Consider the following 15259-nt stretch of genomic DNA (forward strand, 5'->3'; position numbering starts at 1 on the left):
AATTACGGACGCCTTCGAACTTGCATGGTGGGAAAACTTACCACCTCAATCTCTTGCGGCCCAGAGATCGCGACGTCATCCGATGTGCAGCGTCCGTTATCGCCCCGGGTATTAAATTCGCTCCCGCCCCCTGCAGCATCACCGGGCGTCATCAACGGCAGTTGCAGGAGGTGTTGTGACCTCGGCCAGCCGGTTGGAGAGAGGCAATGAAAGGCAGTATTGGGGAGGTAGGCCAAAATGTTACTATCACCCCAGTGTACTATTTTTACAGTGCTTGGGGCTGCAATTCGCAGATCGCAGATGCCATCGCCAACTATTCCCAGAGTTATCCTACAATGAAGTCAGCATTGGTCTTTCCCTTTATGGGAAGGAAGGTGTTGTGTATGGAGAAAGAGTCAGACTGAACACTGTGAGCTCAAAGTAAAGTGTGACCTTAGTCTTTTATTGCAGGTATCCAGAGTGCCTCTCCAACCTGTGAGGCCTCCTTAAATACCTGTGCTCCCAAGAGATTATGGGATCCCTTGGGACACCAGGGGATGAGCCCTCTGGTGGCTGTACAGAGTAAATACAAGTCCACATATAAAATAACACTCGCCCCCCCCCCTCCCCAAAGTCAATAGTGTAACTATTTACAATGTGAGTCGATCTGTGCCCTTCTTGCCCTGGTTGATCATCTCGGTGTGAAAGCTGGTGTTGTTGAATCATTTGTTTGGCCCTCGCTGGGCTGCTATGCAGCTGGCCTTGCTGGGCTGCCTGGTGTGTTGGGCCCTGCAGGGCTGCTGTGGATGATGGGTTCTGCTTCGTGGTCAACCGTGGTGCCGGTTGCCATTGGTGTGTATGTTGAGGGATCAAAAAAGGTAGGGTCCAAGGTGGGTTGCTCAGGGTAGTCCATGAATCTGAGTTTGATTTGGTCCAAGTGTTTCCGGTGAATGAGTCCATTTGAAAGTTTGACCCGAAACACCCTGCTCCCCTCTTTGGCCATGACAGTGCCGGGAAGCCACTTGGGACCTTGTCCATAATTTAATACAAATACAGGAGCATTGATTTCAACCTCGCGTGAAATATTTGCACTATCATGGTATGCACTTTGTTGAAGCCGCCTGCTCTCTACCTCTTCATCTAGATCAGGGTGAACTAACGAGAGCCTTGTCTTAAGTGCCCTTTCATGAGCAGTTCAGCAGGTGGGATCCCAGTGAGTGAGTGGGGTCTCGTCTGGTAGCTAAGCAGGACTTGGGATAGGCGAGTCTGCAGTGAGCCTTCAGTTACCCTCTTCAAGCCTTGCTTGATGGTTTGCACTGCTCTCTCTGCCTGACCATTGGACGCTGGTTTAAACAGAGCCGATGTGACATGTTTGATCCCATTACGGGTCATGAATTCTTTGAACTCAGCACTGGTAAAACATGGCCCGTTGTCGCTCACCAGGACATCGTGTAAGCCATGAGTGGCAAACATGGCCCGCAGGCTTTCAGTAGTGGCAGCGGACATGCTAGTCGACATTATCTCACATTCAATCCACTTGGATACGTGTCTACAACCACAAGGAACATTTTACCATACAACGGGCCTGCATAGTCAACGTGTACCCTAGACCACGGTTTGGAGGGCCAAGACCATAAACTTAGCGGCGCCTCCCTAGGTACATTGCTTAACTGCGAGCATGTATTACATCTGTGAACACAGCACTCTAAGTCCGCATCGATACCGGGCCACCACACGTGGGATCTGGCTATCACTTTCATCATTACAATGCCTGGGTGGGTACTGTGGAGGTCATTGATGAAGGTGTCTCTGCCCTTCTTGGGGACCATTACTTGATTGCCCCACAGAAGGCAGTCTGCCTGTAAAGACATTTCATCTCTGCGCCGCTGGAATGGCTTTATCTTTTCCTGCATTTCCACTGGGACACTGGACCAGCTCCCGTGAAGCACACAGCTTTTGACTAGAGATAGTAAGGGGTCCTGGTTGGTCCAGGTTTTGATCTGCCGGCCAGTGACGGGTGATAGCTCACTCTCAAATGCTTCCAAAACCATGGCTAGATCTGCGGGCTGCGCCATTTCCACCCCCATGGTGGGCAATGGCAGCCTACTGAGAGCATCGGCGCAGTTTTCTGTGCCTGGCCTGTAGCGCATGGCGTAGTTGTATGCGGACAACGTGAGCGCCCATCTCTGGATGTGGGCCGATGCGTTGGTATTTATTCCTTTACTCTCGGAAAACAGGGATATGAGTGGCTTATGGTCAGTTTCCGATTCGAATTTTAGCCCAAACAGGTATTGATGCATTTTCTTTACCCCATAGACACACGCTAACGCTTCTTTTTCAATCATGCTGTAGGCTCTTTCAGCATTAGACAGACTCCTGGCTGTATAAACAACCGGTTGCAGTTTCCCGAAATCATTAGCTTGTTGTAATACACACCTGACGCCATATGACGACGCATCACATGCTAGTACCAAACGCTTACATGGATCATACAACACAAGCAATCTGTTTGAGCATTGGTTCTAGCAGTGTACTGAGACCCGGTAAGAAGTTACCAAAGTAGTTCAAGAGTCCCAGAAACGACCGCAGCTCTGTCACTTTCTGTGGCCTCGGTGCGTTCTCGATTGCCTCCGTCTTCGCGTTGGTGGGCCTGATGCCGTCCGTCGCAATACTCCTTCCCAAGAACTCCACTTCAGGCACTAGGAAAACGCACTTTGAGTGTTTTAACCCGAACCCCATGCGGTTGAGTCGACTAAGAACCTCCTCCAGGTTCTGCAGGTGCTTGACTGTGTTCCGACCTGTGACAAAGATGTTGTCCTGGAAGGTGAGCGAGACTGACTTCAGTAAACTTTCCATGTTTCTCTGGAATATTGCCGCAGCTGATCGGATTCCAAATGGGCACCTGTTATAAACAAAAAGACCTTTGTGCATGTTGATACACGTGAGGGCCTTCGATGATTCCTCCAGTTCCTGCGTCATATAGGCTGAAGTCAGATCCAGCTTCCTCCCGCCAGCATTGCAAAGAGGTCGTTGGCCTTTGGTAGTGAGTATTGGTCCTGCAGAGAGAAACAATTGATAGTTACTTTGTAATCGCCACAGATTCTGACGGTGCCGTCTCCCTTGAGGACTGGGACAATAGGACTGGCCCATTTGCTGAACTCGATCGGTGAAATGATGCCCTCTCTTTGCAGCCGGTCTAGCTCGATCTCTACCCTTTCTATCATGTACTTCGCCTTGTGACGGATGGGTCGCATCCCTGGAATTAGGTGGATCTACACTTTTGCTCCTTGGAATTTCCCAATGCCTGATTTGAACAGCGAAGGAAATTTGTTTAAGACCTGGGCAGGATGGAAAGGATGGGTGGGACAGGTTTGCCGCACGCTCTTTCCGCTGCCTGCGCTTGATTTCTGCATGCTCTCGGCGATGAGACTCGAGGTGCTCAGCGCCCTCCCGGATGCACTTAGGGCGGTCTTCGGCCCGGGACTCCCAGGTGTCGGTGGGGATGTCGCACTTTATCAGGGAGGCTTTGAGGTTGTCCTTGTAACGTTTCCTCTGCCCACCTTTGGCTTGTTTGCCATGAAAGAGTTCCGAGTAATGAGACATGGAGGGATAGACCTGGCATTAGGAATCTTTCCACATGATTCCAGATAACCCTGTAAGTCAATGCCCAAATGAGGGAGAGTGATCCTACCTGGACAGTGGAAAGCTTGCCAGCGCTCTGTGCTGGTAAATTGCATAATATCAGCTTATTAACCTCCAAACGCAACCCCATACTCTGCCAACCTATACCTAAGTTTTCTGCTGGGGTGATGAGAAGAAGGTTTGCACTCCATACACGTAAACAGAAACTGCATCTGTGTAGTTTTCTAAGTAGCTCAGTTTGGAAACTGTTGAGCATAATAGGTTTCTGCACATTTTAGATTAAAATAAAAAACGTGTATCCAAAATTTGGAATGGTGTAGAGGAAACTATTTGGTTGAGCGCTGAAGAAGGTCATCATGGATGCCGTTGTCCTTTTGAACTCCACTGAACTGTTGAACACTGGGACAACAGTAGTTTTTTTCACATGGCTCAAATAAAACCTCTGAGGCTGGAAATTCATCAAATACCGCTACCACTAGTTTGCCGCCAAAAAAACTGATATGAATCCGCTATGATTTTGAGGCGGAAGAATTGGGAAAAAATCCGCCCGGCGGGAAAAATTGCCGTTGTACGAGGATTCATGGCAGAAACCACGATCCTCGCCAATTTTAGTCCAAGGCCGATTACCGCTGTGAGTTGGGCCTAGGAAGGGGGAAAACACACAAAATATTTTTCCCCCCCAAAAAATCGCAGAACATTCACTAGACATTTTAGTGAATCGCTGCAAAATAATTAAAAAATGTTGGGCTCAATTTTCCCCAGTGATTTGTGCCTTTTTTTTTTGGAGCAAGCTGCTCTTTTTGGCCTAAGTTGAAAAAGCAGAGTTTCCCCAATAAAGTTGCACCAGCGTAACTCAGTTAGTTACGATTTTTTTAGGTCAGTGTTTTTTTTCAGCCAAAGGAGGCGTAACCAGCCACTCGCGCCAATTCTGGCCATTTAGGCAAGTTTGGCCAGCTGAGAGTTACTACAGTTCTGTTTAGGCCAGCATATGTGGCCTCTCCAGAAAAACCTTGCGGAGAGTTAAATAAATTGGCGCAAGTAAGGAAATCGTCACAGCAGGTGCCTGGACACACACTAAAAGAATTGAAAAACACATAGCAGTAACTTACCTCCAAACCCGCCCGAAGGCTGTCCGGTCCCATTCTAGGTCCCCATTCTTCTGGTCCGGTCCCATTCTCAGTCCCCGGTTCACACACACACACACACACACACACACACACACGAGAGAGAGACCGAGGCCCGGAAATTGCAGAATAGGATCGGGGACCGAGAATTGGAGCGGACAGGGAGACTGGGGACCGAGAATGGGACGGAACCGGCAAGCTCTTCGGGTGGGGTTGGAGGTAAGTTGCTGTTATGTGGGAGCTAGCTGTATGCTTCACTTTGCAGCCTCAGTTCGCACTGTGTCTCTGGTTACCATGGCAGCCTGATCTTTTTGGCGCAGATCAAGGCTCCACCCCCAAACCTAAAGGACAGGTTAGGCCACGCCAAAATGAAGAAATCCAAAGGGGAAACTTAGAACATTTTTTTTTTGCCATAATTAGGCCCCAAAAAATCAGGCGTAACTCTTCAAGTACGCCAAAAAGAAGCTTTGGGGAAAATTGAGCCCAAAAACTTTAACTTACCTTTTTGCAGGGTTTCATACCCACCGCCGTTCCAAGGGCTGCTCTGTCAGGTTTTTCCTCTGCGTTTTTTTTCCCATCTACGGGTCACCGTTGTGACCAAACTCGGCCAGAAACGCTTTTTCCAGTCTTGCACGCCAACAGTCCGCTCCCCAGCGGTATTTCAAAATCAGCGGCGGAAGACTTCGATGAATTTCTCGCCGGACCGTTTTCCGCCAAAATGCCGAAATACTGCCGAAAAACATGGCGGAAGGCTGATGAATTTACAGCCCCGATGATCCTGGTGATGGTGTTAAACTTAACTGCCCTGGTGTGTTCCTTCAAATATTTTAAATAGTATTATTCTTGAATGACTGGAAATGTCATCACCATGTAACTTAACATGTTTATAGAAGGGATGGTTTATGGGTGCAAGGTTACATTTTGTAGCTCATATTTCAAGATCACAGGATACTTATGGGTGAGGATGGTCACTCAACCCGTTCTAATACATCCATCCAGAACAACCCTACTCATTCCCCCATTGCAGCCTCTAGTTGTTTCTTAAATGATTCCAGGATTTCCACCTCTACCACTCTGCCCAGAAGTCATTCCAAGTGTTGATCATTCTCTGTGTGAAGAAGAACTATCTGATATCAGCCCTGAAGTTACCTTTTACTAGTTTGAACTTGTGTCCCCTTGTTCTCTCTCAGTTTGATTTATAGCAGTATAGTCCAATACATTAGCTGCGAGCCACATGTGGCTAATTGGGAATCCAGATGCAAATCATTGCATTTATGATTAGTAAATAAAAAATTAGTAATAGACACTGTCCATATCACTACCATAGAATTACCAACTACATTGTATGGAGAGGGGAGCTGTCATCGTGGCCAGCTTGACCAATCGGAATAACCACTCCAGGCCAGCAGAGGAAAGCAAGCCCAACCAACACTGAGCAGCTCCAATAGGACCTGTCCTGGCAATGGACGGGCAGCCTCCAACCGTGTTCTGAATGGAGATTGGGGTGGGTCTGCTATTTTATTATGCAAGTCAACATTCTCATCAATGAATCTGAGGAAGTCAAGGTACACGCATGAAAATCTAGAAACTGCACAAAGATGTGCTGTGTTTGATAAATTCATGGCAGAATTTCAAGATAAATTTTGCACTGAATGATGGTAGATGTTTATAAAGTAAATGCATACATGTGAAGTACATTTACCTATATTGTGTGAATCTATGTAAGGAATTTTGTAGTTAAATTAGTGCATGTGGCCAAAACAGTGTCACTGGAGTCACACCTGTGGCTAGTCAACGATTTCTATTGGACAACACTAACTTTTTGGATTAGCCTTTTCCATACACTTTACGATCATATATCCTTTATAAGATCAGCTCTCAGACGCCTCATTTCCAGGCTGAAAATGTCTTTCCCCATAACTCAAACCCCTGACACTAGCCCTGTGGTTCTTCTCTGCATTGCCTCCATCACTGGAATGTTTACTTTCTTATCCAAGTCCACATTTTCATGAGTATTTGTGCATTTTGGTTATTAGAATATGAGCTGCATAGAGAAACTAAACAAGAGCCAACATTCCATCCTCATTACAAGTTCACTGACCAGAAACAACTCAAATTGCAGTAAGCACTGAAGTAATGTATAGATAATGTGAAGCTGAAATGTTTCCCTTTTTTTTCAGGACAGCTAACCATGATAGTTGGTCAGGTCGGCTGTGGCAAATCTTCCCTGCTCTTGGCAGTTCTTGGAGAAATGCAAAAAAATTCTGGAAATGTCTACTGGAACAGGTATCGATCCTGCTAATCCTATTAAGATGTGTGCTGAATTGTAAGGGCTTTGGTAATATGTTAAATCGGTTGTAATCAGCCATAGGTTTGTGTTTCATGAATGGTGTAAAGCAAGCGCTCTACTCGGAACTCCTTCACGGCAAACGAGCCAAAGATGGGCAGAGGAAACGTTACAAGGACACCCTCAAAGCCTCCCTGAAAAAATGCAACATCCCCACCGACACCTGGGAGTCCCTGGCCAAAGACTACCCTGAGTGGAGGAAGTGCATCCGGGAGGGTGCTGAGCACCTCGAGTCTGATCGCCGAGAGCATGCAGAAATCAAGCGCAGGCAGCGGAAAGAGCGTGCGGCAAACCTGTCCCACCCACCCCTTCCCTCAACGACTATCTGTCCCACCTGTGACAGGGACTGTGGTTCTCGTATTGGACCATTCAGCCACCTAAGGACTCATTTTAAAAGTGGAAGCAAGTCTTCCTCGATTCCGAGGGACTGCCTATGAGTGACTGGGATCTTGATATTCCAAAGCGAGTTTTGTTTTGTTCTGTAAACTAGATGATATTAATAAACTACAATCCAAGACTGTAATTTTCGCAAAAAGGAGACAAAACAATTGTAATTAGTGAAACCTTGTCCCGACTCTCTCCTTTGAAATTCAGTTTATGAAGAGTCAGGGCTGAGAGCTCGTTTCCTGCCGGTTTTCACTCTGCCCTCACACCATGCACTTTTACATGGTATCTTTATTCATTACACCCGTCTTTTGGATAAAACATTAAATTGAGGCCCTGTCTGCCTTCTTAGGTGAACAGTAAAAGATTTCAAGGCGCTATTCAATGAATAGTGGGGGATCTTTTTCAGTGTTCTGGCCAACATTTATCCTTCAACTAACACCTAAAAATAGATGATCTAGTGATTTAGTTCTTTGCTATTTGTGGGACCTTGCTGTGCGCAAATTGGCTGCCGTGTTTTCTAAATTACAACAGTGACTACACTTCAAAACATACTTCATTGGCTGTAAAGCACTTTGTGTTGTTCTGAAGTTGAGAAACATAGAAACATAGAAAATAGGTGCAGGAGTGGGCCATTCGGCCCTTCGAGCCTGCACCACCATTCAATATGATCATGGCTGATTATGCAACTTCAGTACCCCTTTCCTGCTTTCTCTTCATACCCCTTGATCCCCTTAGCCGTAAGGGCCACATCTAACTCCCTTTTGAATATATCTAACCAACTGGCCTCAACAACTTTCTATGGTAGAGAATTCCACAGGTTCACAATTCTCTGAGTGAAGAAGTTTCTCCTCATCTCAGTCCTAAATCCTTAGACTGTGACCCCTGCTTCTTGACTTCCCCAACATCGGGAACATTCTTCCTGCATCTAACCTGTCCAATCCTGTCAGAATTTTATATGTTTCTATGAGATTTCCTCTCATTCTTCTAAATTCCAGTGAATATAAGCCTAGTCGATCCAGTCTTTCTTCATATGTCAGTCCTGCCATCCCGGGAATCAGTCTGATGAACCTTTGCTGCACTCCCTCAATAGCAAGAATGTCCTTCTTCAGATTAGGAGACCAAAACTGTGTACAATATTCAAGGTGTGGCCTCACCAAGGCCCTGTACAACTGCAGTAAGACCTCCGTGCTCCTGTACTCAAATCCTCTCGCTATGAAGGCCAACATGCCATTTGCTTTCTTCACCACCTCCTGTACCTGCATGCCAACTTTCAATGACTGATGTACCATGACACCCAGGCCTCGTTGCACCTCCCCTTTTCCTAATCTGTCACCATTCAGATAATATTTTGCCTTCCTGTTTTTGCCACCAAAGTGGATAACCTCACTCACCTAACCTGTCCAAGTCACCCTGCAGCCTCTTAGCATCCTCCTCACAGCTCACACCGCCACCCAGCTTAGTGTCATCTGCAAACTTGGAGATATTACATTCAATTCCTTCGTCTAAATCATTAATGTATATTGTAAATAGCTGGGGTCCCAGCACTGAATCTTACGGCACCTCACTAGTCACTGCCTGCCATTCCGAAAAGGACCCGTTTATTCCTACTCTTTGCTTCCTGTCTACTAACCAGTTCTCTATCCACGTCAATACATTACCCCCAATACCATGTGCTTTAATTTTGCACACTAATCTCTTGTGTGGGACCTTGTCAAAAGCCTTTTGAAAGTCCAAATACATCACATCCACTGGTCCTCCCTTGTACACTCTACTAGTTACATCCTCAAAAAATTCTAGAATATTTGTCAAGCATGATTTCCCTTTCACAAATCCATGCTGACTTGGTCCGATCTTGTCACTGCTTTCCAAATGTGCTGCTATTATATCTTAATAATTGATTCCAACATTTTCCCCACTACCATTGTCAGGCTAACCGGTCTATAATTCCCTATGTGGATGGCGCTATATAAAGGCAAGTTCTTTCTTAGAACGTAAGAACATAAGAAATAGGAGCAGGAGTAGGCCATACGGCCGCTCGAGCCTGCTCCGCCATTTAATATGATCATGGCTGATTTGATCATGGACTCAGCTCCACTTCCCTGTCCGCTCCCCATAACCCCTTATCGTTTAAGAAACTATCTATTTCTGTCTTATATTTATTCCATATCCCAGCTTCCACAGCTCTCTGAGGCAGCTAATTCCACAGATTTACTACCCTCTGAGAGAAGAAATTTCTCCTCATCTCAGTTTTAAATGGGCGGCCCCTTATTCTAAGATCATGCCCTCTAGTTCTAGTCTCCCCCATCAGTGGAAACATCCTCTCTGCATCCACCTTGTCAAGCCCCCTCATAATCTTATACGTTTCAATAAGATCACCTCTCATTCTTCTGAATTCCAATGAGTAGAGGCCCAACCTACTCTTCTTTTGTTTCTACTTGTACATGAACAAACGTTATTCTTTTTTTCTAACTTGTTCTCCTTTTACGCTCCTCCAGCATTCCTGACAATGAACCCATGGAAGGAAGAGGCAGGTATGGTCTCCATTTCTGTTTGCTATACTTCACTGCCCTAATTTCCTTCAGCTTTAGATGCACAGTTACAGGACAAGCTTAAAAAAAGATGATTTTCTTCAACGTTTCTTTGTCAGACTCCGGCTTGTTTATCACCACGTGCTGCTTATTTCCATGGATTGGTGCTTTATAAACAGACTGAATTGTTTTTTTTATTGTGTTCCTCTATAAATGATTTATCCCTTCAGGTTAATGCTTGTTCGTTGCTTGGTGCTGTAAGAAGGGGAGCTATTGCTGGCAGTATACGACACTGAGGTGGTCCTGCCAAATGCTGTGATTTTTCTTTGAACATTTTGATATAATTCTAGCCTAGCACTTCTGATCAACATTCTCCACCCCCTCCCCCCCCACCCCCACTCCCCCCACCCCAATTCGTCTGAAACACCTCACTAAAGTTTAAGATATGTCAGCTTCCCTTTATTTTGTTGTTTCTGAGTGATTGATGCTCATTTAAAAATGTTAATGCAACTTTCCAAGATGCATTACTCAATTGACATACAGTACTAACCTTTGGTATGTGTATCCAGATGAATTTTCAACAGGCTAATGATAATTCTGTTGAATAAGATATCTTGTGAAATTAGGTTTGCATAAAAAAATAGTCTGCACTCCCAGTGCACATCACCTGTAATTTCTCATTCATTAAAATTAATGGATTTAAAATCACTTGCCAGTATGTGGAATTTTCTAATATGTGCTGCAAGCACAGATGCAGACATGTTGCTCTCTAATTCATATATCAAAATTTTACTCATCATACATCATCGTTTGGGAGAATAGAGATGGATAGAAAGAAATGGTAATTCATTGAGAATAATATGGGATGAAAATTAACAGAAATAACATTTCATTTGGTGTGTATTTGTTACAGTTAAAATGAAGAAAACTAAGGTTTATTACAGAGAATTACATTGAATTTACAGCACTGAAATAGACCACATATGCCGGTGTTTATTTTCCACACGAGCCTCATCCTGGACTATGTATTTCACCTCACACACCCTAACGTAACTTTCTATTCCTTTCTTCCTCATGTACTTATATAGCTTCCCCTTAAATGCATCTATGCTATTTGCCTTCATCACTCCACGTGGTAGCGAGTTCCACATTCGCACTACTCTTGTCAACACAAGTTCATAAACATCACTCTTAATTCCACCTATAGCAGCATACTAACTAGGGTCTTTGTTGTAAAACGTGTCACCATAAAATAAACTGTGACTCACTAATATATCATAATGTACTGCTGGTTTATTATTTCAAAGGATGTGCTTCCATTGGATGATTTTATAAACTGGGCAGTAGAAGCAAATGAATTAATTTAATAGTAAAGCATTTTTATCTGTAAGACCTTTAATACTTTAATCTTAAAATCACTATAACGTGTTCCACCCAGTGTGCTTGCAAACCTCAAATGATTAATCAGCCCAAACTATTTCAATTTGAGCTTAGGACCTGTTAACAATATTCTTCCTCCAATCCTCCCCCCAAAAATAGCAGGTACTGAAGACTGTTGGCAAAACAGTCTAATGAAAGCTGTAACGTGTATTTAACACACGTCTTTTCAATATTTCACAACTGGAGCACAAATCACCTGCTGGCAGAGCACGCTCAATAAAACATTCTGGAACAGCACTGCCATTTGTGTGAAGCTGGAGTGTGGGCTGTGTGTTTGAGGGATAACAAGAGAAACTGCAAATGCTCGCATTCTGCAATAACAGCAATCGAGGCTTGAAATGGTGAGCAATTGAATCAGCATCTGAAATAGAAACATGAGTTCATGTTTAAGTGGGATCTTTTATCAATTTATTTTCCAAAACAGAGAGATGGGGAGAACAAGTGATGGGTACAGTTATCATCAGCAGGCCGGGACCATTAGAGGGAGCAGAGTGCGACGGCATACCACTGCAGGGAGCAGCACACGCTGCTGCAGGAGGGCGACGGCTGATTGCAGTGCGGGCAGGTACAGCAGGAGCGGTGAGGTCGGGGCGAAGGAGCAGCGAGAGACTGTAGAGGGATGTGATCGGGGCCCGGGAGAGGCGAGAGTTCGGGGCCCAGAAGAGGCGAGGGCCCAGAGGCAGCACGGGCCAGCCCACACTGCGATATGTGCGCGCATTAGGTCCGTGCAGCAGAGCAGGTCTCCAGTCGTCTTGGTTAATCCTTGCCACTGGACCAAGACCTAGCTCTGTCAAGCCCGTGTGGTGGCTGGTGTGCAACGGTCACAACATGTTAAAAAAAATCCACGCACAGGCATCTTCCACCCTTCAAGATGCAGTTCGGGATCCGGAATATTAGGTCATTCATTGAAGCACCTGTGAACTCATCCCTTTTCGGCGTGGAAGCAAGTCATCCTCGTTTCGAGGGACTGCCTATGATGATGACCGTTATGCTCATTTCTTTTACAAAGAGGCAACTAATATGTTTGACAGCCTGTAACAGATTGGAAAGATGTGTAAAGATCTATCCTCATTCTGTTAAAGGGTGCAGATTCTGACTGACCTATGTATTTCCTGCATTTTCTGTTTGTATTTATGCATTTAGGAGGATTTAACTGAAGTAATAAATGCTTCACTGTCCTAAAGAAACATAATACGTTGTCCTCTTTCTGTTTAAAATATTGCAGCAGTACCGAGGAGGACACGGCTGTTGATGTTGAAGTGAGGTATATCAAGTCATTCTTTCCCAGTCATTGGAACGCTGTTCTCTTGCCCAAATTCCTCCTAGTGTTGCTTCACGATTTAAGATATGAGCAGACTTTGTTGGGTGTGTCTCCTGAGTTTTGGGTTTCCAACTCTCCAGGATTGTCCTGGAGTCTCCAGGAATTGAAGATTAATCTCCGGGACACTGCTCCGAGCAAACCCGGAGAAAAATCATCGGATCATTTAAAAAATATTGGTTGTGATTTTTTTTTCATTTTCTTTGAAACATTTATTAGTTTTAAAAATATTGGAAATGGGATAAAAAGACTGTTTGACTGACGTCCAATCGGATTATTAAGAGCCTATTTGCTTTCCAATTGGTGTGGGAAGTCAACGTGCTACAAGGATGCACATGCTGGGCGGCCAATGGCGGGAGTGGGGAGTGTTGGAGGCTGGAGGTCATGTGATGGAACCTCCAGGAATATATCCAACCAGAGTTGGCAACCCTACCTGAGCTGTACTTACTCTCTGATTTATCTTTGCATCCTCTGTCTACACGCCTGTCATTAATCCTTTTGTAACAGAACTTCACTGGCCCTTATATGTGTGTTCCGTGTAAAGATTAATTTTTAACTTTCATTTTAAATTCTTTGTGTGCTGTGCCAGACTGCTGTGTTTTGTTGTGTACTAAACAAATATATTTGTAAATTGTTTTATGAAGTTTAGGTTCTGCAGTGCCACAAGAAGATTACTACAATTAGAAGCTCTACTTATAGACCAGTGAAACCCCTTTCAAAACAATCTGATTAATATTTTGCATTGTAGCTTTATTTTTTCCAGTAATATTTTTGCATCAACAGCAAGCCTTGATAACTTTTTGTGTGAAATTTCATTCGACCCCAAGTCTCTAAGTGCAGAGGCACTAGATTAAAACAAGCATGCGTGCACATTCTTAAAACGGTATGTGAAACATCTGGTTAAATTAATATATCATCAGCTTCCTCATGCCGTTGAGTTCAGTCAGTCCTCCCAGAAGCGCAAGTCCTTTCTGTAAAAGCAATGCCCCGGAATTTGCGGACAGAAGCAAAGCAAAGGTGTTCACCACTGGCCCCGAAATAAGCTTTGCACAAGGATCTCGCAAAATCTGTGTCAACAATTTTGGGTTTTCCGACGTATAGTTGAAATCAATGGCAGTTAATAAGAGTTCCCAGCGAAGACTTGCTGTGTCATCAACAAGCTAGCTAAGCAGCCAATCAAAATGCAGAATTCTCACACGAACCAGGACGCTCTTAAAATTCTAACTTTTTAATAATGTTAGAGAGAGCAAAACAAAGATTGGGTCTCTCACATAGGGAAACGGCAAATCTGAAATAAAGGTGAACAATCTTTTTGTTAATTAATTTTTAAAGTTTCTTAAAAATGTTAATTTTTCTTAAAATGGCTACATTTGATGCTCCACAAAATTTTAATTAGTTTTTCAGGTCCGTAATCTTTGTTTAGCAGTTAATTAGGCTGGATTTTTGGCTTTGATGATTTCGGGGCAGTAATGGCGGTGGGGCGGTAAGGTTTGCGCCCGGGAACAGTTTGCGCCCCAGTCACCAAAATTGGGCAGCTGGGCCCTGAGTCTGGAGTGCAGCGCTAAGGGAGGCGTTGTACACCTCTCTCAGGGTGTAATCGCCCTAAAAATCCCGGGCTAAAGAGCCGGCCTGAGAGCACACTGAGAGACGCCTGGGGAGGAAAATAAAAGCTGAAAAAAATCCCACAAAAACATTCCCAATACATAGCCCACGCCACCACAACATAACTCGCAAAAAAAGTTAAAGGACAAACAATCACACTTCCCTTCGGACGGCATGACTTACCTCTCTGCAGTCAGTATAAGTTGGACTGTGCGATTTCCCAGGCGGTCACTGTGGGGGGCGCTGTGGGGCAGACGGGTCGGGCGGGAGTCACAAAGCCCGCCGGTGTCACAACGAGGGGTGTTGCACACCCGGTGTAGCTCTTCCAGGCGGTGCTGCTCCGCACTGCCCCGAAACTCCCCGCGGGGCGCTGGAGTATGAACGCCCGCCCAGAAGACTTCATCGCCACCATTGCTGCTGCTCCGGGCTGAAAAATGGTGCGCAAAAAACTGAAAATCTGCCAAAATGCTGTTAAATCCTCAGTTACAATTAGTCCCTTTGAGACTAATGTTTAATGGGTTATTTAACAGCATACTTACTGCTAGCCAAAGTTTTCGGCAGTTTCCATGATTTGAGAGATTTCACTGATTGCAGGCTCTATTGGGTTGTGGGAGGTCGGGGGGTGGGGGGGGACAGTGAATGACAGGCCGCAACTTCAGGATTTCTGCATTAAGCTACTCCTGCTCTAAATCCAGCTTAAAGGTGAAATGATGGGGAACGCTGCCAGTTCATCGTCATCAGGACCATAAATTCTGGGCCATTATTTTCATCCATCTCTTTTTAAGAATTTTCAGCTCAAATTTTGACAGTGGAAAAATCCTAAAATTGCAGGTTAATTTATGAGCCTGTTTCTTTGGGAAAATCTTTCTCATATCCATGAAAGGTAATGGTG

At 44.8% G+C, this 15259-nt stretch overlaps 1 protein-coding gene across 7 annotated transcripts in view; it reads left to right on the forward strand.

Moving 5' to 3' along the window:
* The window catches only part of abcc8 (ATP-binding cassette, sub-family C (CFTR/MRP), member 8), a 349595-nt gene that overhangs the window by 240696 nt on the left and 93640 nt on the right, over window positions 1-15259 (forward strand). For 5 of the 7 annotated variants that reach the window (XM_070899879.1, XM_070899873.1, XM_070899877.1 and 2 more), the window contains 3 exons: window positions 6926-7031; window positions 9975-10010; window positions 12673-12711. The exons of 1 other annotated variant lie outside the window; for it this stretch is intronic. In XM_070899879.1, the coding sequence (XP_070755980.1) occupies window positions 6926-7031; window positions 9975-10010; window positions 12673-12711 (181 nt within the window). The remainder of the gene's footprint in view (window positions 1-6925; window positions 7032-9974; window positions 10011-12672; window positions 12712-15259) is intronic. One more of the 7 variants, XM_070899876.1, reaches the window with a different exon arrangement.

The sequence above is a fragment of the Pristiophorus japonicus genome, chromosome 14, assembly GCF_044704955.1.
Source record: "Pristiophorus japonicus isolate sPriJap1 chromosome 14, sPriJap1.hap1, whole genome shotgun sequence".
Classification (NCBI taxonomy): Eukaryota; Metazoa; Chordata; class Chondrichthyes; family Pristiophoridae; genus Pristiophorus; species Pristiophorus japonicus.